Source organism: Sander lucioperca, chromosome 18 (genome assembly GCF_008315115.2).
Source record: "Sander lucioperca isolate FBNREF2018 chromosome 18, SLUC_FBN_1.2, whole genome shotgun sequence".
Classification (NCBI taxonomy): domain Eukaryota; kingdom Metazoa; phylum Chordata; class Actinopteri; order Perciformes; family Percidae; genus Sander; species Sander lucioperca.
Genome location: NC_050190.1, coordinates 5,297,911 through 5,321,497, shown reverse-complemented (window position 1 = coordinate 5,321,497; position 23,587 = coordinate 5,297,911). Strand labels below are relative to the sequence as shown.

At 39.8% G+C, this 23,587-nt stretch overlaps 3 protein-coding genes across 4 annotated transcripts; 2 read left to right on the top strand and 1 right to left on the bottom strand.

Moving 5' to 3' along the window:
* Positions 1-217: 217 nt before the first annotated feature.
* On the top strand, positions 218-11,035 carry LOC116065734 (protein only RNase P catalytic subunit). The gene is made up of 10 exons (XM_031321341.2): positions 218-1,082; positions 1,368-1,506; positions 2,082-2,316; positions 2,429-2,724; positions 3,139-3,186; positions 3,302-3,434; positions 8,430-8,540; positions 10,065-10,213; positions 10,515-10,713; positions 10,830-11,035. The coding sequence occupies exons 1-10, from the start codon at positions 659-661 to the stop codon at positions 10,956-10,958; spliced, it is 1,863 nt and encodes a 620-aa protein (XP_031177201.1). The 5' UTR covers positions 218-658; the 3' UTR covers positions 10,959-11,035.
* Positions 11,036-11,149: 114 nt separating this feature from the next.
* On the top strand, positions 11,150-16,658 carry psma6a (proteasome 20S subunit alpha 6a). Its single transcript, XM_031321288.2, has 7 exons — positions 11,150-11,405; positions 12,238-12,332; positions 12,492-12,573; positions 13,177-13,332; positions 14,211-14,389; positions 15,027-15,121; positions 15,684-16,658. Exons 1-7 carry the CDS (start codon positions 11,330-11,332, stop codon positions 15,739-15,741), a joined length of 741 nt encoding a protein of 246 aa, XP_031177148.1. The 5' UTR covers positions 11,150-11,329; the 3' UTR covers positions 15,742-16,658.
* A 1,460-nt stretch (positions 16,659-18,118) lies between these two features.
* nfkbiab (nuclear factor of kappa light polypeptide gene enhancer in B-cells inhibitor, alpha b) lies at positions 18,119-22,522 on the bottom strand. 2 transcript variants are annotated; one of them, XM_031321286.2, is made up of 6 exons: positions 22,177-22,522; positions 20,556-20,661; positions 20,155-20,365; positions 19,258-19,346; positions 18,787-19,053; positions 18,119-18,669 (listed from the first exon to the last, which is right to left on the bottom strand). In XM_031321286.2, the coding sequence occupies exons 1-6, from the start codon at positions 22,428-22,430 to the stop codon at positions 18,622-18,624; spliced, it is 975 nt and encodes a 324-aa protein (XP_031177146.1). In that variant the 5' UTR covers positions 22,431-22,522; the 3' UTR covers positions 18,119-18,621. The 2 variants fall into 2 exon arrangements, with proteins under 2 accessions (XP_031177146.1, XP_031177147.1); XM_031321287.2 differs by having other exon boundaries at positions 18,119-18,667; positions 18,790-19,053; positions 22,177-22,521.
* Between the last annotated feature and the right edge of the window lie 1,065 nt (positions 22,523-23,587).

Genomic DNA, 23,587 nt, shown 5'->3' with positions numbered 1-23,587 from the left:
ATATTTTAAACCAACATTTCTAAGAGAGGAGGCACAAGAAGGAAATTAATGTGAATTCATATTTTTCCAAAATATTCTTCAAATATGTTTTATTTGTTGTGTTTCAAGCATAGACTGTATTTAAAGAATCTTTATATACAGTCTATGGTTTTAGGTGATAAAAACCAAATAGCTTATTCCGGTCTTTCTCTGGTTATCTTTACAAACTTGACGCAGTTTACAAACGGAGCTGTCGAGCGTTGATGACGTCAAGGTGTGCGACTCGAGTCATGCCTACAGTTGTGTTTGTCCATGAAGTTATGGAGAAAGAAAGAAGCTAGGTATTTCATTTGGATATCGAGGGGAAGTGTGAGTCGCCTTTAAATAGTTATAATCATACCTACAGCAAACGAGAGAGTGATATTATGGCATATGGAGTGATATATATGGCATTTGGAAAACAGCAAGGTTAGCTGGGTAGTCTCATCTCCAGGTTATTGATTCATGTAACTAACAGCATGTGATGATCTGTGGTCAATTGGTTTGGGAAATACGTGTTTCTACAGTTTGTGTATGCCAGTTTGTGTATGCCAAATTAAGGATTATAGCTGGTGTATAACTAAAGTGAATGTGAAGCTTAGATAATCGACATTAAGTTCTCACAAACCCAGAGGCCAACATGGGCTCCACCTTGATATTAAAGGTCAGAATATGCCTAAAACCGTTAAAGCCTTTCTTTCACCAGGGAAGTTTAGCTTTCTTCACACTCAATCCTTCTCCGTGCAAGTCATCACAGCTGCCTCTCTCAGCACGCTTTCTGTGCACCAGAGACACTAAGCCCAACCCAGGTGGCAGACAGACAGACAAAAGTAACAGTGGACGGACTGATGGACAGGGGGGAGTAAAAAATAGCACCATCAGATGTAGGGAAGAGGAATTATGGGATGGTGCTGTAAAGGGAAAAGGTAAGAGCTCCACTCTTTGGCAGAGGCCTTCCTTCCCCAAATCTGTGTTTGCTGCTGGGACGGCAAAGAGGACGGCAGAGATGCTGAAGAGGAAGCAGCATGTAGGGGAGCCTGAAGGGAGGACAGCTAGAGGAGCAGGTAGGACCGACTGGAACTATGTGACTTAGTAGGAGGGTGTCTTTTTACATGCAGCAAAGCCTTGTTTCTCTTTTTTGGTGCAAAATACAACATTACAGAAAACAAATTGTGTGTAGGAACAAGGCAGTTCAAATACTTACACACACATAATTCCATACTCAATAGACACTCAGATGACTAAGTATTTTTAATGACTTTTTCCTTCTGCCTTATAAAGTCTAAATTAATCTATGAAAGTGTAAAAATAGTTTCAGTTTCCTTCACCGAAGCATAAATGTTTCACAGCAAAGGTGCATCCTCCCGACCGGCCGCTCGCTGCTGCAGAGTGGAGAAAGCTGAAGGACTCTCTGGGAAATCCGCAACGCTTTGACATCCAGATGATGTGTGCGCTGTTCACCCACGGGGCAGATCTGGATATCGCCAAGTAAGAGCAAATGAGTGTGTTTGTCTGTCTGGGTTTTTGTTGAGGTCCATTTCTCCTAACAGTAAATAGGATTTTTTTTTACATTAGGTCTGTTCATTTTATGCCTGTTGTTTTTGTCCAAGTGGAGAAGAAAACCAGTGCTACCTTATATTTTAGCATGTTGGATTAAATCTCAAGAACTATCATTTTAATGTCATTGCAAATAACCATAAAGAGGAAAATATAAGCAAGGCAGGTGTGCCATAATGTTCAATGATTTAATCTGAATCAGAAAGGAATTATTGCCAAGTAAGTAACACTTACAAGGAATTTGCCTTAGCGGATGGTGCATACATAAACATAGACAGTCCTCAGTCCTTACCGCAGTGGCCCAGGTTCAGTTCCAACCCGCGGCCCTTTGGTGCATGTCGTTCCCCCCTCTCTTCCCTCTTTCCTGTCTGCAGCTGTCCTATCAGTTAAAGGCAAAAAAGCCCAAACAATAATCTTAAAAAAGAAATAAACAATAAATACAAAAGAATATGCATGTTGTTAAGTATGTTTATGTTACATACATGTACTGCATCGTTCTACCACAGGTCCCTACTGACTTTTGTAGCAATGGAAACAGGAACCCTGTCTTATGAGCTGTTACTACGGTACCTGACGCTGTGTGTGAGCAGCGGCCACGACTCCGAGGTGTTCGACGTCTATGACATTATGCGGGGAAGTTTCCATTCTCTGGACACAGGAGCGTCCAGCCTCTTTATCAAGTCCTTCAGCCGGACGGCAAGGTGGAGGGAGGCTGTCAGCATCCTGCATGAGGTTAAGAAGGTGAACAGTGTTTTGATTGTTGTTACTTAAAAATCACTTTAAATTCATAATGGAGCTGGAGGATGTGACATCCCTACTCTATCCTTACCTGGTTTTACGGCCATCCTAACAGGTCTTTACCCCATCACCACGCAACTATGGCGACATTATCACAGCAGCGGTGTTAAATGGTGACACGACCACTGCCTGGGCTCTTTATGATGAATTAATTGAAAAGGGACTGAGCCCGCACCAGGAGACCTGGGATGCTCTGTTTAAGGGAGTGGGGAAGACAAATGAGACGGAGGCAGAGGGCATGTCTCAGTCTGAGCACCAGGAGAGGCTGCAGGGGATTCTGCTCTACATGAGGAACAACCAGATCTACCCCCAACACAGCCTTGCCAGCAGCATTAAGACCTGGTTTGAGAGGTACGGGAGAGTGATAAAGACACTGAGGGTTAGGTGGGAAAATGAGGCTGGATACATATAATACAATTTTCTAAATTAAGCAGCATCCGTTCTTTAAACTGTGGCTTTAAATATGATATCATTGTATAATATAAAAACATAACAGATTGATTGCCAAGCTATTATTTGATCAGTCAGGAGTTAAAAAGTGCTGCTTTAAAATATGGCTTATGAAAACATTTGAGGTGATTTTCCCTTTTCTTTCCTCCCTTTTATACAGATTTAAAAAACAAGATCAAATTGCAAACCAACATTCATACCTGAATTTATTTTCTTTTGTTGGTGGGAACTTAACATGATCTCATCTATTATCCACCTTAACCCATAACTCCTCGCTCTCATTCCTCTATTCTCCATCCCTCTCCTCCTCTTCAGTCTCACAGGACCGACATGGACAGGAAGTTGGACCAGCGCAACCCCAAAGTAATTACACCCCTTCCTACCTCAACATGAATCTTTATAACAGCTTAATAGGGGCAGAATAGTTTTTTCTGTATGTGTCATTCATGTGTGTGTGTGTGTGTGTGTGTGTGTTTAGGGGTGTGTGTAGGTGTTGTGGGTCTGAGTTAGAGTCCATCCAGCTGACTGCTGAGGAGTACCAACAGCTAAAAGACAGAGTGATGGCTGACATCATTCAGGGACGAGATGTTTTTAACAAGACTACACCGGAGGTACACACACACACACACACACACACACACACACACACACACACACACACACACACACACACACACACACACAGCAGGGTTTCCATGGGTCCTTAAGAACTCTGAATAAGTCTCTAATGATTTAAATCTAAGGTCATAAAGAGCATATAAATAGCTTAAATACATTTCTACCATGACTTGAAGACATAGTATGCAGGTTTATTTTGAATTTAATTTCAATGTCTGCAGCTGTGAAATATTAATTGGTATTAACAGATTATAATATATTTGATGATATTATGTTGTATTAATTGATTTGTGCTCGCAGTTTGTCCATTAAATATGATCTACATTCTTATTAACCTTTAGATTGAAACGGTACATAAATAATAATACATTATGCTAATTGCGGTTGGTGTTAAAAGTCTGCGAACTTTTAGCTTCGGCAGTTTGAGAACTTTTAAGATATGTTCAGTTTGAAATAGTAAGTCATTCATCCTAAATTCAAAATTCCATGTTGTTCAAAAAATGTGATCTGATATCTATGTTGAGGCTCATCTGTCTGTACATTAGCTTTCCATCTCCTTCTCTTTAACTTCTGCTAGATGGCGTCATTGGTACACATGCAGCACTAGGCTGGTAAGGTTGGTTGAAACAGCTTATTAGTGAACTCTAGCAAACACTTTCACTGTCTAGATAAATGAGAGTAAAACAGCTTTGGTATGGAGTTGTTTTAAAGGAAGTTAGGTGTAGCGTCGGGCACAGTGAGGCTGCTGTCTCTCCATCTGGTTTAAAGACTCATTTCTCTGGACTGTTATGACTTTAATATTTAGTAATTAGCCCCAGACACAGAGGACGAAACTCCGGATACTTGCTGAGTACCGCTGTTGTTTGCACTTTTCAAGCTTGGTAACATGACAAAGTCATTACTTTTTACTGTATTAGCATCTAAACAGCTTAATAATGTAGTTTAGCTACAATGATGTACCTTAGCTACATTATTAAACTGGAATAGCATTTGATACAGTTACAAAATGTAGCTTAGCCAAACGAAATTAACTTTTTGGTTGGCTAAGCAACATTACTACGCTGTATTAGATGGTAATAGTCTGTATTACATGAATGAAACAAACCACAAATTATCATTTTAACATGTATTGTATGAATTAAACAAACAAGATATAGGGTGATAATTAGTTAGCTTTAGAGGCTAGCTGTTTCCCCTTGTTTTTAGGCTTTATGCTATTAACTTCATATTTGACAGACCGATACGAGAGTGGTCAATTTTCTCATCTCTACAAGAAAACGCATAAGCACATTTACCAAATGTCACTGTGTCATTAAGATAAACTATTCTGCTGCTTTGTGCAATGTTTTACATGAAATTGCATGATTTGAGGTGGCAGGGACCATTGTTCCACCTCTCTTCGGAAACAAACGTGGTGATAATTTATCAATGAGCGTATCAGTCATTTCAGTCGATTTAAGTGTTTCCAAAAAACGATAGGACTCACACCACCTGTTTAATAGACAGCCTCAGCCCACAGACGATTTAGGATCTTGATACTTTCAAAAAGGGCAGCACACACATGCATGCATAATGTGCACTGTCTGTGTGAAGAGAGAGCCAGGGCACAAGCTTTTCATCGGATTGGAATGTTCTGTTTTTTTTTTTTATAATGACAATAAACTTAAAAACAAGGTTATTCACTTAAAATAGTTAATAAAAAAAAAAATTGGCAGCATTAGTAACGTAGTTAATAATATGTAAAATTTGATTTATGAACAGAGAGAAAGTTTGTATGTTTTCCTTTGTGTTTTACAATAGTCAGGGGGAGTTTGTTCGTGCAACAGTTAGTTAAATTGAGGGGATTTCCAGCATGTGGAGCACCATGTGAATCTGGACCACAACTACCTTCTGCCAAGGAGACAGGCTAAGGAAGGAAGGCAGACAGACAGACAGACATGCTCGACTTTATTAATTCCAAACTTAAGGCAATTCATTTTAAGGGCAAACAGGGTGCTATAGACTACAGTGAAGCAACAGATGCAGGGAGGGACAGAAACAGATTTGCATCAATGCAAAGAGGAAGAGGAGCTGCGTTTGTCTGTCTGTGCTGATTACAAGGTCGTCACAGCGAGCAGGAAAGCATGATATAATTTAAGTACAGATATATATATAGATAGATAGATGGTGAGACACTGAGATCAAGTCATCCATTTTGACACTACGAGTGCCAAGAAAAATAAAACCCCTTGTGCAATTAAATGAAAAATAACATAACAGCCATTATTTACCACCTTTGTGAAAGCTATTATGCTTAACTCCTCTCTGACACACAGTTTCAACAAAAATGTACAGTTTCCTGTGGTGATTTATTGCATTGCGTTATATTAAAGGACATTTCTAATAGTTTTGGTCACCCCTATTTCTGAAACAAAAATAGAACATTTAAAGTTCCCCAAAGGTTGCATTTTTGATTAACTGTTCTGCTATATTGCATTACATTGTACCTCTGTACAATTGCCTTTGTGTTTTTGTGTCCACACTGTTGGAGCTAAATAACCTGCCAGCATACACTGTGTGTTTCTAGCAACAGGGGCTTCATGCGTTGCGCAGTTACAAGCCTCAGATACCAAAATAAGAACAAAAGTTTTGTCTATTTATAATGTTTTAACATACAATACACAATACAGTCTTCTGCTTTTTTATTGTAACCAATTTCAGTTCACTAAAATGCAAATGTTGTACTTCAATACTAAAAATAAATAACTTTAAAATTCTTACATAAAATATTAGCCTCTATATTGTTATCTGGTATTGTTGCTTCTGCTACTACTATCATGGAGTAGGGTATGTATACAGAATGCTATCTTGATTTGTGTAATAATTGTGTGTGTGTGTGTGTGTGCGCGCCTGCGTGTGTGCGAGCTCTGGAAAGTCCCTGGATAATTATACCAGACTTTCTCTCCGTCTCTCTCTTCCTCCTTCTCCTGCTCTTATTCTTTTGTTCTTGGTTTTGCCAATTCTATTTTTTTTATTACAATTTATTTTTTATTTCTGCACCCTTTCTCTATCATAACCAAGCACTCTCTTTATCTCCACACTTCCATCTGTCTATCATCCATCGTTTTTTTTTCTTTAATTCCTTTTTTCCTCCTACCCGAAACACACATCTGCCCCTTCTCAACCAATGCCAGCCTCCACTGCACATTGTTGTAGAATGAATTATCCGATACTGTGTGTGAGTGAAAGCAATCAAAATAGATACTGGAGCATCAACAGGCGTTTTATCTAGAGCACAGTTCCATCAGAGGAGGAATTTTACAGCCTTTTTTACATTTTTACAGTCACAATTTGATTGTGCGTCCGTGATGGCATGCACGCAGTCAAGTTTCAAGTCCAGGGGAATTCACTGCAACCTATTTCCATACTGCTGCTATCTAAAAGTGAAAGTTCTAACAATGTTCCCGTGCTGAAGGCCTATTCTAAGCTACAGCACTACTTTCCTGTTATGGTACAAAGCTGTAACAAAGATAAAGCCTAACTTCTGTGTTCATATTACACAGATGACACAAAAATATTCAACAAATTGTAACTTGATTATTAGCTGCATTTTCAGGTGCTGCTTTACTAAAATTAAGTTTAAGACGGAGGTTGAATATCTACAGATCTTTCCACATCAGACTTTTTACTTACATACTATACGTTAGCCCCTTTGGAGGGAGTAAGTATATAAAGTGTGACCAAATGTAATACAAACAATACAGCTAAGAGTGCACTGACAGTAGCCCACTTTACATTTTTGTCATATTAGTGAGTCTAAACTAAAATAAGTTTTGTCCAACAGAGAAAAAAAATGTCCCAGGTCCTCAGTGTGTACATTTTATAAACAATTAAACTTTAACATAAAACCGAGTACTCTATTGTCAGTTGAGCTGCCAGCTGGCCCTCTGCCATCTCAGTGCCAAGAACAAAAAGCCAGGTAGTATTACTGGCAGGCCTGTGATCAGTCAGTGAGAAAACCAGCCAACCATCAGGCCAGTCAACTCACAGGTGGGGTTCAGATACGCTCCACACACCACAATAAGGAACAAGCCCCTGATGTTGTTGTTTGAGAGATCTGTGGACATTTTTCTGTACATTTTCAGTACAGTACATAATACGTCAGACATCCAGTTAATCAGCCAGCCAAATTGTACATTTACTGAAAATGAGCAAGTCAGCCACTATACCCAAAATGTACTGTTATAGACTGGACTTCAGTGATTTTCTTTGTTCAAAAGTTCAGCATTAGGGCTTTTAAATAATCCGTGATTGCAAACTCATTTAAGCAACTACACCTAGGGATTCTTTATTAAGTAGGAGGTCTTAAGCATGGGCTCATTTAACCAACAACTTCTCCATCACACCCTTGACTTCTCCCCTTGGCCACCAGCAAGTCAAATGTATTACGTTTTCACTAAAACATCTCCACATCTGCTGGATGGATTGGACCAACAGTATGGACAGACATTTGTGGACCCTAGAGGATGAACTGTAATACCTTTAGTGATCCCTTGACTTTTCCTCTAGCGGCACCATGGATTCAAACCTTTAATTTGGCTTTAGTACTTTAAATGATGACCAAATCTGTGCAAAACTGTACTTTGTGTTAAGTGCTAATTACTACATGTTAGCATGCTTAGTTTAGCTGGTTAGTTTAGATGGTTAGTAGAGATAGTGAAAACTTCAGGTACACTGCAACTCGTGCATCACTTATTCTTCACTAGATTTGTCTGTTCTCAGCCTTTTTTTTGCATTTTCATAAGTTGCTTCTATTAACTCTGAGCCTCGATGGTTAAATGGCAAAAAGCAGGAATGTCATGGAGTGTAAACTCAAGTGTTTTTGTACAATATAGTACAATGTTCAGGTATAACTTGCCTATTTTTATCAATTTCTTCTCCTCAACTAACCAATGTTTTCTCACGATAACACTTTCTCTATCTCTCTATCTATCTATGTGTCTGTTCAGGAGTTGGAGAGGTTCAAGGCGTTTGTGAAGAGGAAGCCGGCTTTTGATGTGGTCGTAGATGGACTGAATGTAGCAAATACCAACAAGGACAAAACCAGGCAGTCAGAGACGGTGAGAAAACACAAATGCACATGCACAACAAAGAGATGAAAAGAGTAAAGCTTAATATTTTCTACCAGTCTAACGACACTTATTCAGGATCCTCTCTGCAAATGGCATGCTCACACACAGTTTTACAGTCTACTGCTGGTTGAGATTTTAGTGGGTTCTCCCTACATACCGTATATGTCTGTCCAACCCAGGGGCTTTTCTGCCGGTTGCACTATGACTAACCCTGCAGTGTGTTAGTAGATGTGTGTAGGAGGTGCCTTTGTAACTTGCTAATACCTGATTTTAACAACACCTAGTACTACTTGTCTGCCTACCTACATGTCTGTCTATCAGGATGTGTGTATGTGTTAAGTATCTGTACTTCTGTCTCTGCATTCAAATATGTCACATCTTTCTCAGATGTTATCTGGCTGAAAGACAAAGCCAAGTACAAACAGTCAAACCTTTTTTCCTATCTAGTCATCCAGTTCATGGGAAAGCTAAATACATTATTAAAATGAGGACCACTGACAGAAATGTTTATTCAAATACCTGTATGAATGAACTCGGCAGCGACATAGCTATATATGAAATATGAAAATACCTGCTGAATTTGTAGTCCACAACATATACTAAATACAAAGTACAGCTGAGGCTGATGGGAATGTCATTAGTTTTGCAGGTATTTGATAAACAAATCATAAACAAAGTATTGGACAAATTCAACTTTTTAACCTGATGATTGTGCTAGATAAAAAGTCAGAGGATCACCAAAGTTAGTGAATTTCTTTCTGAATGGGACATGAACGTCTGGACCAGAATGGTAGACTGACTAACCGATCAACATTGCCTTCTATAGAGCCATGCCACAAGAGCATGGCTAAGAATTGTATATATACTGTATATCAACCTTTCAGGGTCAGATAATATAAAATTACGACATCTAAAGGCTTCTCCAGGGCCCACATACTCACTACAGCCACTCTAAACAGCTTAGCAATCGATTCCCCAGATGTCAGAGTACAGTGCGTCTCTGTTTAAGTTCTGTTCTGTTTAAGAGTGGTAGTTTTTGCTGTGGCAATAAGTAGATTTGTTCAGAAACAACTAACCGTGAACAGTTACAGAACTGTGTGTACGACTGAGGTTCTCCCGACTCTCCGATTTGAAAAACCGACTTCAGGAGGTGTTCCAGGTGAAATTTCCAACTTTCCAGTTCAAATGGAACGCACCATGAAACGCTTTGTTTCATCGACCTGGCTCCCCCATCCCGAAAAGCCCAGTCTGCTCTGATTGGCTTGTGAGAAAAATATGGCACACCTTTGCAAAGGTAGTTGGAGGGTGGTATATTCCAGTAGCTCACAAAAATTGACTGGGTTGACTTATTTCATTGTTATTGGGTTGGTAGGCACTCCAGATATTGAAATGTACGTGCACATGTCCACCGAAAAAGTGAGTTTTTCATGACATGTCCCTTTAAATATTTATGTTCCTTTTTTAAATATTAATATAAATAAAAGTATTGAGGTATGTAAATGTGTGTTTCAGTTGTTGGCGGTGGTGTCAGAGCTGGAGGGTCAGGGCCTGACTGTTCTGGTGTTGGGGAGGAAACACATGCTGCGGCCCTCCAGATCCTGGGAGAGACACAACATGACCCTCATCCAGCAGAAAGCTCATTGCTTCTTCACTGAAAACATGTGAGCACCCGATAGCAAAAAAGACTAGCATGAAATATGCTCAATAGAAAAACATAGAAAACACATTAACACAGCAGAGGCAACACAGACTATTTACTGAGAATGTTTAATGAGCAGCGTGCAACATGAGGGAGGCTGATTTAATAGAATAAAAACCAGAACAGGGATTATGAATTCATATGTATCATTCAGCACATTGTAATTTGGCTGTGCATCTGTTTATTTACAACTTTTTTGTTCTTTTTTTAGAATTTATTTGTAATGAGTGTACCTCACACCTTTTGGTCTATGTGTCTGTCAGTTCGGAGGATGACCCCTTCTTGCTGTATGCCACTTTGCATTCTGGGAACCACTGTCGGTTTGTGAGTAGGGACCTGATGAGGGACCACAAGGCCTGCCTGCCAGACGGAGCCACCAGACGGCTCTTCTTCAAATGGCAGCGAGGCCACCAGCTGGTAGTAGATGGATACGTCGCAGCAGGCAGGAGAGTCCGATTTCAGGTGAGGAAGAAGAGGAGCAGGAGGAAGAGGGAAGGATATGAAAGGAGAGTTGATAATGGGGCATGAATGAAAGAAGCATACCAATTAACTGTGTGTGTGTGTGTGTGTGTGTTTAGAGTATTCTCAGCTATGACACCATTGTCCAGACTTCAGCGGACTCGTGGCACGTTCCCTTCGACGACACAGAGGACAGGAGCACCTATGAAGTACCACAACGATGGCTCTGCCTCACCACAAAGCACTGAACACACTCACACTGATCATATCTCATATGCTTTGATAACAGCTGTAGACTTGTAAATAAATCATTTACCACAAATAACTAAGTGGCCTGATCTCTTTAACTTTGAGCCATAGCAAAATGCCATTTGATTAGATTTTAAGTAATAATCAAACATTCGTGGCATCTCATTGCAACATGGAGCAGTCAGGTGTAAACTACATAGACTGGTAAACTACAAAGCTGCGAAGTTGACCCGGATATGGAAGCCTTCAAGCGGACAGATCACATCCGGTGTAGATGTTTGCCATGTTTTGGATCTGTTGCCTCTTAGTTTAGTTTCAACTTCAGTCTATAGCTACCAGTTTTACGTTATATCAGTTATTTTCAGCCGTCATGTCTCGGGGGTCAAGTGCAGGATTTGACCGCCATATCACTATTTTCTCTCCAGAGGGAAGACTCTACCAAGTCGGTAAGTAAGTTAGTGAAAGAAATGAAAAAAACTCAACCTGCTCTGTCATCACTAGTGGCTAACAGGCTAACATTAGCTAGCAGTTTCTATCTAGCCCATTTATAGTTCAGTGTTATTTAGAAAGGACATATTGCAGTACGTCGTGGTAGGGTAAAAGTAAATGCAATTTAATATATGATTATTTATAATGGAATATAGTTAATTGTCTAGTAATTAAACCGTTTTGTTGCAGTTGGGCTAACGTTACCTTAGCTAACGTTAGCTTAATTGAGCTGTACAGTGCTCCCATAAGCTAATGTTTGGATACATATTTTTTTTTTTTAATTGAAAGGAATTTTTATTTAGGTAATCTAGCAACCAGTTAAGTAACCTTAGCACACTGCTTACCCCTATTCTCACAATTTATATTCGTCATTCTCTTAAACCAGTCATTATAAGGGACTACAGATGAAAATTAGCTTTTCTGCTAACTCTGGCGCATTTACATTTGTGAGTGTAAACAAAAAAGGTCAATTGATGTGCATTGTCCCTTTTAAATAAACAAACAAAATAAATAAAAAATAAAATAACTGAGCTGTAACACGTTAGCTTCAGAACAGTGTGAAGCCTTATCAAAAGAAAATCTGTGAAACTAAAATACCATTATCCATATGTTACAAAGGTATACATTGTGTTATACTTATGAGAGTGTGTGTATGTACAATGACGTGTAAAATTAGCTAGGTTGGTTCCTGATTTCAAAAACAAAATGCTGGCAGTGGTGAAACGTTTAAAATGCACTCTTGTAGAACTCATGAGCAGTCTGTTCTCCCCCCCTTCTGTCTGTCTTCAGAGTATGCATTTAAAGCCATCAACCAGGGAGGACTAACCTCCGTAGCGGTCAGAGGGAAGGACTGTGTTGTGGTCGTCACGCAGAAGAAAGTCCCGGTCAGTACACACGGAGACGTTATAAACGCACACAGAAGATAATGTTTCTGTTTCTTCACACAACGCATGTGGTCAGATTCCACAGCTGTCCTTATTGTTGCATTACTTGTGGAGTACATTTCTCTGTTGGCAATCTCTTTGTCTTGTGTTTTTTCTCAGGACAAGCTGTTGGATGCGGTGACAGTCACACATCTGTACAGAATTACGGAGAACATTGGCTGTGCTATGACCGGCATGACTGGTAAGCAACGTCTTGTCCATCTTATGGTGAATATACTCAAAAATGAGCCATTTAATGATCAAGCCTGTTAAAAGTTCCTGTCTACAATACATGTTAGTAACAGATTCCCACTGACTATTGCCTTATTGCCATGTTACTAATGTTCTTATTTAAAAATAAAATTTAAAATGCATCAGTTAATACAATTTTCCAGCTGTTTTTTCAGAGCTGGAGAAAAATAGTGTGCAATTTTAATCAGGTGCCAACTCTAGTTGCAGCAGAACATTACATAACACTAGTCAGAACAACCACCTACCAAGTATTATAAAGTGGGATATGAGTTGCAAATGCATTGTAGCTAACAAAATAGAAAACCTATAGCAGTAATTTAAAGTGATATGATTGGGTCATTGACTGCATTGTGTGTGACAATGACGTTGAGAGTGATGATTCATCAATCTCTTCTACTCTGTTGTCTCATGGATCAATTTACGTAAAGAAGTTTATCATACTCTTTCACTGTAAAACATTGAAGCAACTTGTTTGTGTTATGCTCATTCATGTATTTGTCCAATCTTAAATTAACTTGTGTGAAATGCTTTTTCTGCCTCTTCCTCCCTCCAGCTGATAGCAGGTCTCAGGTACAGAGGGCACGGTATGAAGCAGCTAACTGGATGTATAAGTACGGCTATGAGATCCCTGTGGATATGTTGTGCAAACGCATGGCGGACATCTCCCAAGTCTACACACAGAATGCTGAGATGAGGCCGCTGGGCTGCTGTGAGTAGAGTGTTTGTGTGTACCAGAAACACGTCCTTAATGATTGTTTATGCTATATAGGGTGTAGCTAGGCCTGCATGGTATAAAGAAAATATGCGATATCCGAAAACGTTGTTGAATATCACAATAACGATATTACTTATTAAAGTGTACTCAATTCTGCTAAAACACAACACATTGCTTGTTGAATTTAAAACAAACAAAAGGAAATCATTTTCAACATTCTTTTATTGAACAATTTGAACATTGAATTGAATAAAATAGGCACCACAAAAAAGGACATTATAAAGTGTAGTATTCTACTGATATTTTCTTTCAACTAAGACAAAAAGTCTCTGAGTGTCTATCACGATGTGTTTATTGACAGTTGATATCGCGATGAAGATTAAAAAAAAAAAAAACAGTGTATTGTGCAGCTCTAGTTTTAACTAAAACCGGTCTGTTTAATATTCAAAATCGTTTAATCCACTTTTAAAATAATAAATGTTCTACGACCAGAGAGCTGGTGAGTGCTTTTTTGTTAGCATTACTTTGTGATGTATTAAGATGTACACTGAAAGTTGTTTTTGTAAGACTAAAGTGTTGTGTAAATGGCATTTTAGAGGGTTTTCATCACAGCTTGATTTTGAATATCAACACAAAAAATCTGCACCGCCAATTTGCATACTATTTCTTTGAAAACCGATGTTGATCTAGCTGTCATGTTCTTGCACACGGCATTTAAAACTGTTTATGGGTCCTCAGGCCAATTTTTATCTTAAGAATGAAAATTCAAATGTATTTTGCAAAGCCAAAACCAGATGTTTAAATAGATGACATTGCCTCTTTCTCTCTACTGTGCTGTCTTCATGTTCCTCTGCTGTGGGTCCTTCCTCTAGGTATGATAGTAGTCGGACTGGATGAAGAGTTGGGTCCGCAGCTCTATAAGTGTGATCCAGCCGGCTACTACTGTGGCTTTAAGGCTACAGCAGCTGGAGTCAAACAGACTGAGGCCACAAGCTTCCTGGAGAAGAAAGTCAAGAAGAAACTGGATTGGACCTATGAGCAGACCATAGAGGTAGTACACATGCACGCGCACACATGCACGCGCACACACACACACACACACACACACACACACAGACACACAGAAATGCTGCTCGCTGGTCACTCACACATTTATTACTTAGTGATTTCATTAACAAATACAAGCAGCCCTTATAAATACATTATGTCCCATTTTTCAAGATTATTTGACACCGTGAGCTAGGGCTGCGCAATTAATCAAAATTTGAATCGTGATTACGATTTCGGCTCCTAATGATCACAAAAACTGAATAATTGAGAAAAAGGATTATTTTGCACATTACATTTTGCAAGTAAACTCTTATTTTGTCTTGTATTCTGAATGAAAAAAAAAAAAGCTCAAACAGGAAAAGTATTAAGGGAAATTTGATTTGTTTAACTTTTTTTATAAAGTTTTATTTTTTTTTAAGTTCAATATTTGAAGCATCTTTCCACAAGTCAAAGTAATCATGTTAAATAATCGTGATTTCAATATTGACCAAAATAATCTTGATTATGCTTTTTTTTTTTCATAATCGAGCAGCCATACTGTGAGCTCCTGTTTCCAAAGGCATCTATATCTCCGATGACATGTTTAATTTATTTCCCTCTCCTCTCCCTCCTGTTAACACCCTCTTCTCTTAAAACAGACGGCTATCTCATGTTTGTCAACCGTTCTGTCCATCGACTTCAAGCCCTCGGAGTTGGAGGTGGGAGTTATCACTACAAAAGAATCTAGATTCAAGTGAGTGTTTTCCTGACACAAAGAGAGTAAATATATGACAGACGCAGGTAAAGGACTTTTTCACTGCTCAGCTGCTGCTGCTGTAAACAGGTTTTCCAGAATTAACGTGAACCCGAGCGTTGCTGAAAAAGGCAGAGGGATTTAGCCAAACTTTCTGGATAGATTTTACAAAATAAACAAAAAGAAAAATAATCTTTGCTGATCAGCTAAACACACAGCTCTGAACAGATACCACTGCTTCTGCATTTAGAATCTTGCATCTTACTGGAAACAGTTAAATCGCTAAAACATGGTAATGTGTTGGCATTGTCTATATATATATATATATATATATATATATATATATATATATATATATATATATATATATATATATATATATATATATATATATATATATAACAGACTAGTGTTGTAATGGAAATTCCCTAAAACTAAACCCAGGGATAAGATCAAAGAAAGGGCTTACAGGGTTTAATGTTCTCAACATGTCCATGTGTAAGGCCTGCAAAATCTGGCATAACAGAAATGATGACCGTTAACTTGTGTGTTTGTGTTCCAGGATTCTGTCAGAGTCGGAGATCGATGTCCACCTGGTAGCTTTGTCTGAGAGAGAGTGAGGAAAGTTAGCATCCATTTTGCTGCCGACTCTGAAAAGGATGAACAGCAATACCAGACACCCCACCTTCTCCACACAAAGGTCTCATCTAGTGAGACGATAAAGGAGGAGTTGGTATCGTCTTGTTCAGAAGAGGTGGTGCTATACAGTGAGGTTGAGATAAACAAAACGATGTAACAGTAAAGAACAATGTGGTCCTAATTACCAGGTGGGTAGAATATGTTACCCATCTGCACTGGCACGAACCCCTCCTCCATCCTCTCTGGTCATTGCCAGGACCTGACTGGACACAATATTATCCACATATCGACCCCTACTGCATTTTTCTTCTAGCCACACTGAGGCATCCTCACTGCAGGCAGCTGCCAAATGTCACAGAGCCTGGAAAGATGCTGCACATTTAAATTAGTCCACCATATGACCTATGGATCTGATATGCTCCTTTCTCTGGATGGAGCTCAGCCCAAATGACTTCAGTTGATGAGTGTGACATGAGCAGATTGGAAGATGGGGTTACACTACAACTACACCACAATACCTCTTAATACCTCTCAATATTATGGACTTGGTGGTCCTGTAGCTATTTGAGTCACTGTATTTCAACAGTGCTTACAATCTTTACTCAGGGCTGCAACAACGTGTATCTCTCTCATTTTATCAATCTGCGTTAAAGTCTGGCTGTAGTTCCAGGATGATGTTTATGCTCTGGTGTGCTTTGATAACCCAGGGGACAGCGGTGGGAATTCTCCATAATCATTGTCACAACCATCCCGTGTTTAGGTCTGCTCAGGTCAACGTCAACAGGAAGTCACCAATTATTTAATTCTCTCCCTTGCGTCTTGATCCTCCTCCCCTCTGCTGCCATTGCTGTACATTACTGCCCTTCTATTAAACACAATGTTTTTATTGAACACTTAAGATTCCCTGCTTTTTTTTTGTCTTTGCATATGCGTATTGCCACCTTGGCTTTTATGTAAAGGTGAAGCAGCTGATGACATGAATCACCATACCAGCATGGAAAATTGCGAAATATGGTGCCTGTCTGTCCAGGTGCTGTGGGAGTGAGCATATTTTCAGATTTAGCATTGCCAATTGAAATATATCTCCACTTAATCTTAGGAGACAATTTAGCATAAAATGTTTGTTGAATACAGCTTCCTGAGATGTATTTTAAATATAATGTCAATATGAATTTGTATTTACATTATTTTATTGAAGCACTTTGTGACGTTCTACTCTTGAAAGGTGCTATATAAATTAAGTTAGTTACATACATTAATACAAATTTGGTCAGAAGTCAGAAAAGTCCTTAGGGCTGGACTATGAATAAAGGGAATAAATATCACTCTAGTTGCACTGCTGGTATCATATAGTATTTGGATGTAAAATGGACCTTTAATGTGCCACTGTTGTAAACCCCTGAAGATTGCATGTATACAGCTCTTTTAATATGCTTTTACTATAAATACTCAATCATGAGCAGTCTACAGCAAAACAAAGATGTCTTTTTAATTAGGGAAATAAGATGTGGTGACTACGCCAGTATTTAGGTACAAATTAAAAAGGCCTTAAAATGTATTTGTATTTTAACGTACAATCCATACCAAGCTGGTTGACATGAACCTGATCTGCGATAAAATCAGAATTGCCTAAGTGTATTAAACAGTGTCGTTTGAATTTGAGTGAGACTTCCTTCTCTGAACTTGACTGAAGCATCCTGTTTGACGGAGGTTCGCCTTTTTTGAGAAGCAACAATATCGTGAACAGCTGAGCGTTCTGTTCCTGGGAATTTCCTGTCCCTTCCTTCTTAGCCCTACCCTCCCAAAACTTCCTTATTTAGATTCCTGAGCAATCAGCGTCATTTCACACACGCAGTTCCCCTATGCCTCTTATCTCTTCTTACACACACACACACACACACACACACACACACACACACACACACAGAGAGAGCAGGAGGAACTGTCACAGACTTAATTGGCTGCCAGTTCCTCATTTAGTGGCAACAAGTTGTTATCAGCTCTTTCCTGCATGACATGCATTATATGAGAATGAAAAGCAACCAAGCTGAAACTTATGTCATGCTTTGATGGTGGCATTTCTACAAGCAGAGACATACTGACGACAGCAGAAAGGCATGTGGTTAAGGTAATTTCTTGCATATTTGCAGCCTTGAAATATTGTCAGGCGCTGTAGATTATATTTTGAGTTAGGGTTAGTTATTAGTTATCTGATTTTTCTTTTATAATATTACCAAAATGATTATGTCTTATGTACATGTGTGAAAACATTTTAAACTTAAAACTACAATCTTCCAATCACATGCCATCTGTTTCCCCTTCATCCCAGTCCCCACAAATACAGTATATTCACAAAGGTTTTTAAATACGAGTGTCTTTAATTTAACTGAAGTGTGCTGGACTGTTTGCTTTCTGACATATACAACCTGCTCAACTGTACACATTCACAGCTTCCATAAAAAATACATCTTTGTATACACAGCATTTACAATATCATACAACAGAGCTGTTGCAGGTACATCTGTGCGGATGGATGCTTTTTTTTTTTTTTTTTTGACAAAATATTTGCAGTGTCCACAGAATACAAGCAATCCTGTCATCATACAGCAAACTCATCCCATCATAATGATCATGTGTTCACATCTCAGCATGTTTGCTCTCCCGCAGCTTGGAGCGATTCGAACATCACATCTGATTATCCTTTGCAGCTGCCTGTCCCGTCTGTTTCGCCAGCGCCCACGCCCGTGCCGTGTCATCCACACTATTGGGCTTGTGTGACGTCATTGCAGGAAGTAGTAGACGTGCCGAGCCATTTCTCTTGTCCTTTGCCGTCATCGCAGCCTCCTGCCTCTCTCTCCCTCTCATTTCCTGCTAATGTCCATTCCACTGAATATCGTCATAACCCACCTGCAAACACACAGAGGACAGAATAATGGTTATACGCTGGCCAGAAAGCTCATTTTAATGTTGCAGGGGAAAGCTCTGCGTATTTAACACACACACACACACACACACACACACAAACACACCTCCTCATCATCAGACTCCTCGCCCTCCTCTTCCTCGCTGTCGTCTGATTCGCTGTCAGGCAGCTCCCTCAGGTCAGGGTTGGTCAGCGAGTACAGTTCTTTCCGGATGTCGTCGTCGTTGCGACCGTAGGTGAGGTGGAAGGGAGTGTGGCCTCCAGAGGTCAGGAGGTTGGGGTCTGCTCCTTTCTTCAGCAGCAGTTTGACCAGTGAGAGATTCTGCTGGTCCACGGCCAGGTGCAGTGCACTGCGACCGTTACGCTGTTCCTATAGGACAGAGAGAGAACACAAGATCTTATTAGCACCAGGTAGCCAGGTGGGTGCCGGTTCTCAAAATGAATTATTTCTATACTTGTATACTAAATACTTGCATGTAATCTTACTTTGTAATTCTATACTCCGTAAGTATATAAAGTGTTTATTAATTTCTCACATATAGATATGGTGTATGTGTTTGTGTTTGTTGTTTACCTTTGCATTAATGTCAGCTCCTAGATTGACCATGTTCTCCACCAGTGACAGGAAACCCTGAACTGAGGCCAGGTGGAGGCAGTTCTGACCTGTAAAAAAACATCAGAGGAAGAGCTTAACAGCTGACACCAGACCAGCATACGTCATTGTATTCCTGCAGTTTTCTAGGAAAAGTCCAGGATCCACAGGTGGATTTCAAGTTAATAAAAATTTAGCAAGAGCTAAATAAAATAGTATTTTTCTGGACAAATACTATTATCAGTAAGTCAAGTATTAACTTTAATGTGGATTTATTTTACTCTGCCATGTTAATGCCATTTAGGAAAAGAAAGCAGACTTTTCATTTTATATGCCAAACTCAGTTGAGGTTTTTATTATAATATTCAAAAATGTGGTTGCCTGAACAAAATCTGCAAACCAGCCATACTTTAGTCTTAAAAAAACAGTCTATGCACAAGTCTAAATCTATTTGGAGGCTTAGCATCTAACATTATGGGCCATGTAATAGATGGGTTTTCGTCAGGGTGTGATGGCCTGAATGGCTATGGCATTCCCCTTGCTTAAATGGTTCCTTCCTCCTAAACATAGTGTTCAGGGCAGCAGAAATGACTCTTATCGTGCCCACCATTCATCTGTTTAAATAGTAGTTAAGACCAGCAGCACCGAGGGTGGGCCACCACAGAGTGGAAAGTACCACCACTGCTCCAGAACATAATATTCTAATAATGTTGAAACATAATAATTTAGCCTACCCCTGCCTAACATTTTGTTCCCTAACACAACTGAAGCATTTATCAGAAATGTTATAAAAGTAAAAGCTCTAAATGTTCAAAGGGGGAAAAAGTCAAAATCACATCAGTTCAGGAAAGAAACATTGTTCTCGTACTACAATCTTACCATGATAGTTGCAGGCAGCCATCACTGTGTGTAGATGCTCTGGCTGACAGTTCTGTGTTAGGACGCTGAAGCACAGCAGGTCACCGTGGCGACAGGCGATGTGAAGAGGCGTGTCCCCGCTGTCGTCCACAAGCGTGGGGTCGCAGCCGGATACCAGGAGGCGCTGACACACATCCGCCTGGTTCGTTATTACTGCTAGGTGGAGAGGAGTCTGGGGTGGAAAGAAGTTTGGAGAGGTTATGTGATGACACAATGCATTCATATTTATTATTGCTACAGCCTGGTGAATAAGTTGTTTAGATAGAGCAAGTTCACAGAAAGAGGTGGAGGCAAACGGAGGAGATGATAAAGATGTGACTGAGTAAATATCAACATATTCTTGTTTAAATCCTCTTCAGTACCTGTCTTTGGTCATTTTGTGTGTTGAGGAAGTCTGTGTCCTTGGACAGGTCTATCATTTTTCTGATATAGTCCTTGGCCTCGTGGATGATGGCCAGGTGGAGCAGCCTATAAAGACAGAGAAGGAAGGTAGAAGACCTGTTACAATACACCAAACCAAATCTATATTGTAACCAGTGACACACACTGTCACATGACAAATACCTCCGATTGCGTTTCTGTCATCCACATCTAACACTGTTACTTTTAAACAGTGAAAGGCTGCACAAACCTAAGGTTTACAATGCAGAATAGTTAGTTGAAAGGCAAGAAAAATATAGAAAAGACTACAGTTTTACTTTGTGCAAAATCAAGCTCATGTACAAGCCTTTTATTTTTATTAGAACATTGCAGAGATTTAAAAAAAAAAAAAAAAAAAAAAAAAAAATCAGCCGTGAAAACTGAGCACCCCATCTTTGACTTCTACTGATGTCCTCTCAAGGAGACAACACAATAATGGTTCTTGCGATTTTCTTCAAAAGTCATCCGGGAAGTGTAATCCTCAAAGATAAACTTAAAGTACATCTCTGGATTCTTCAATACAGCTGTCCACCAGTTTCCATGTCTCTGCCTACTGTTACATTCAATGGGACATACAACATTTAAAAGATTCTTGATGCTGTTTATTTGACTGAATTGTATACAATATTTACACTCAGATCCATTTGATAGTTTTTGAAGTGTAACACAGCAGCCAGTTTTACACTTTATGTAATGGGGATCATTGCCTACGAATTCCATTAGGACCCCTCTAGAAAATGTTATTGACACCCCTGCTCTTATGTCCCTTGGTTAAATAACTAACATGATATCATGTCATTTCATAAGAGACAGTTCCGGTCCGGTTTGAACTGATTATGAAGTCTGGTGTTTTTATACCTCCATGATGAAGTCACGTTGTTCAACTTAGACGCAATAACACTTCATTTATGCACGTGCCATGAGAACAGTAACAATACTGTTAGTTTGAACTATATTTCTCGGCTGGTAAATTGTATTCTAATAAAAAAATAACATTTAGAGTCACTCTTAATGTTATTCCCCTTGGTTTTATGATAGCAACAAGACGCAGACACGTGTTCCAGAAAAGAGTTTCGCCCTCAACCTCCACAGACCTTTATGTAATTTAAGGTACTTGTTTTTTTTTCCCTTCGTCTCCCTTCACGGGAGCGCGCGTCGGTTAGACTCCTTGGCGGCGCGCCCGGGACTTTCCCAGTCTGACCCGCGGCCATAGTATATTCCCTCCTGATAATAGCCTTTTGTTTATGTCCAACACCACCGTGTCTGTCCGCAGCTAGACCCATTATCAAACCGGACACCCGTCCTGTGTATTGTTAACACTCCTGCGGCGTACTTTTATAAGCCGTAATCCTAAAGTAAGCTTCAACCCGGACTAAATTAGGCCTGAGCCTGTGCATTGTAATTACAAGCTAGAGGCAGACATTCCCACAGGAAATAGATCAAATTACCCCCAAGACCCGAGCTGGGCCTACTCAGGCGATATTGCAAGCCTAGCTGTACCTTCTGAAAACTCACAAATATCCCCATGCTTAACTCTGTAACGTTATTCCTGGTCTGACTTACGTGTCTCCGTCTTCTGTGATCTGTGTTTTCCATTCGTGCAGTTCTCCGGTTACAGCGAGATGTTGTTTGTGCTGCGGCGCCTCGCATTCCACCTGGAGCCGACGGATCTCGGCCGCCACAGCCTGGTACTCCTCCTCCTTCAGCGAGTCCAAACCGCTGTCGAGTCGCTCCTCTGTCGACGGAGCTGGCTTCCCTTCTTTGGAATCCCGGCTGTAATCCATTTGGTTTAATATACTGGTCCGGTGGAGGTCCATGGTGGTTTGTTATTCGGGACGAGGTGCGTTTGGTGTTCTACTGTCGAAGTTGTGCAGCAGTCTGTAAATGCCCTCTGTGTGGCTGCAGCGAGATGCACTTGGGGCGGAGCTAACAACTAGGTGGGGGATTTCCAGAAAACTGTCACTCAGAATAACACAGCATACAGATTGCTGGCTCCAAGAGGGGATTTCTATTCAGACACATAAATACACTCCTCAGTTTGTCACCAAGAGAGCAAAGTCTTTTTGCAGGCTACATTTGCTGCACTTAAAATAATAATTTCTGCAGTATTTCAGTTTTTACATAAGTGTTTTGACTTTTTTTAGTGGCACATTTCCTCAACACATATGCATTTATTACTACATTTACTAAATCTATACCTCAAACTTGAAATCAGTGGTTACTTTGAAAATATTCTTCTCAGTTATTATGCAAACTATATAGTATTTAATCAAAATGATGCACTTGTCATCCTGGCCAAATGTATAAGAAGGAAGGTCAGCCTTAAAGCCTAATCAGTGCTTCAAGAGATGCAATGTTAATTCTACAAAAAGGGGAACAATGAAGCCCAGGAAATCAGGATAACTTAAAGCACAGTATTTTATGTATTATATGGTTGCACAAGATTTGTCGCATTAATGAGTTTCTGTTAGGGAGGGATAGTTGCATGGAAAGTCCTAAAACTTCACTTTAGTATGTCCATGCTGACTCACTTGTAATGTTGCTCAGCAGCCCCTCAGTGCTTGAGTGTGTGGAAAGACCTGCATGTGGGGGGCTGCAGCGTGCACAGGAGTTTCCTCCAAAACTTTAGGTGTGATTTCAGTTTGTTTATCATACCATAAACATAATACAATGAACACAAGAACAAACCAACTGGTCTGCAGTGGAGTTTCACCTAACATGGTCAACTGTATGTTTGTTGTTAAATATATATTTCCTGTGTCTTACTGTTTGGGTCTGTTTCCAATTCCAGTACATACAGGTACAGCATACATAGACAAGGATTATACTCCCACTCATTCTGTCGCAGTGCCTTTAATAACCCAGTATCAAATCACTTATTCAAATCCTCTGCAGATAAAAAAAAATTGGAAGGACTCCAATTTCTCGATAAGGCTGCAAGACTTGCCGAGGCTGTGACCTATCCCTTTAAAAA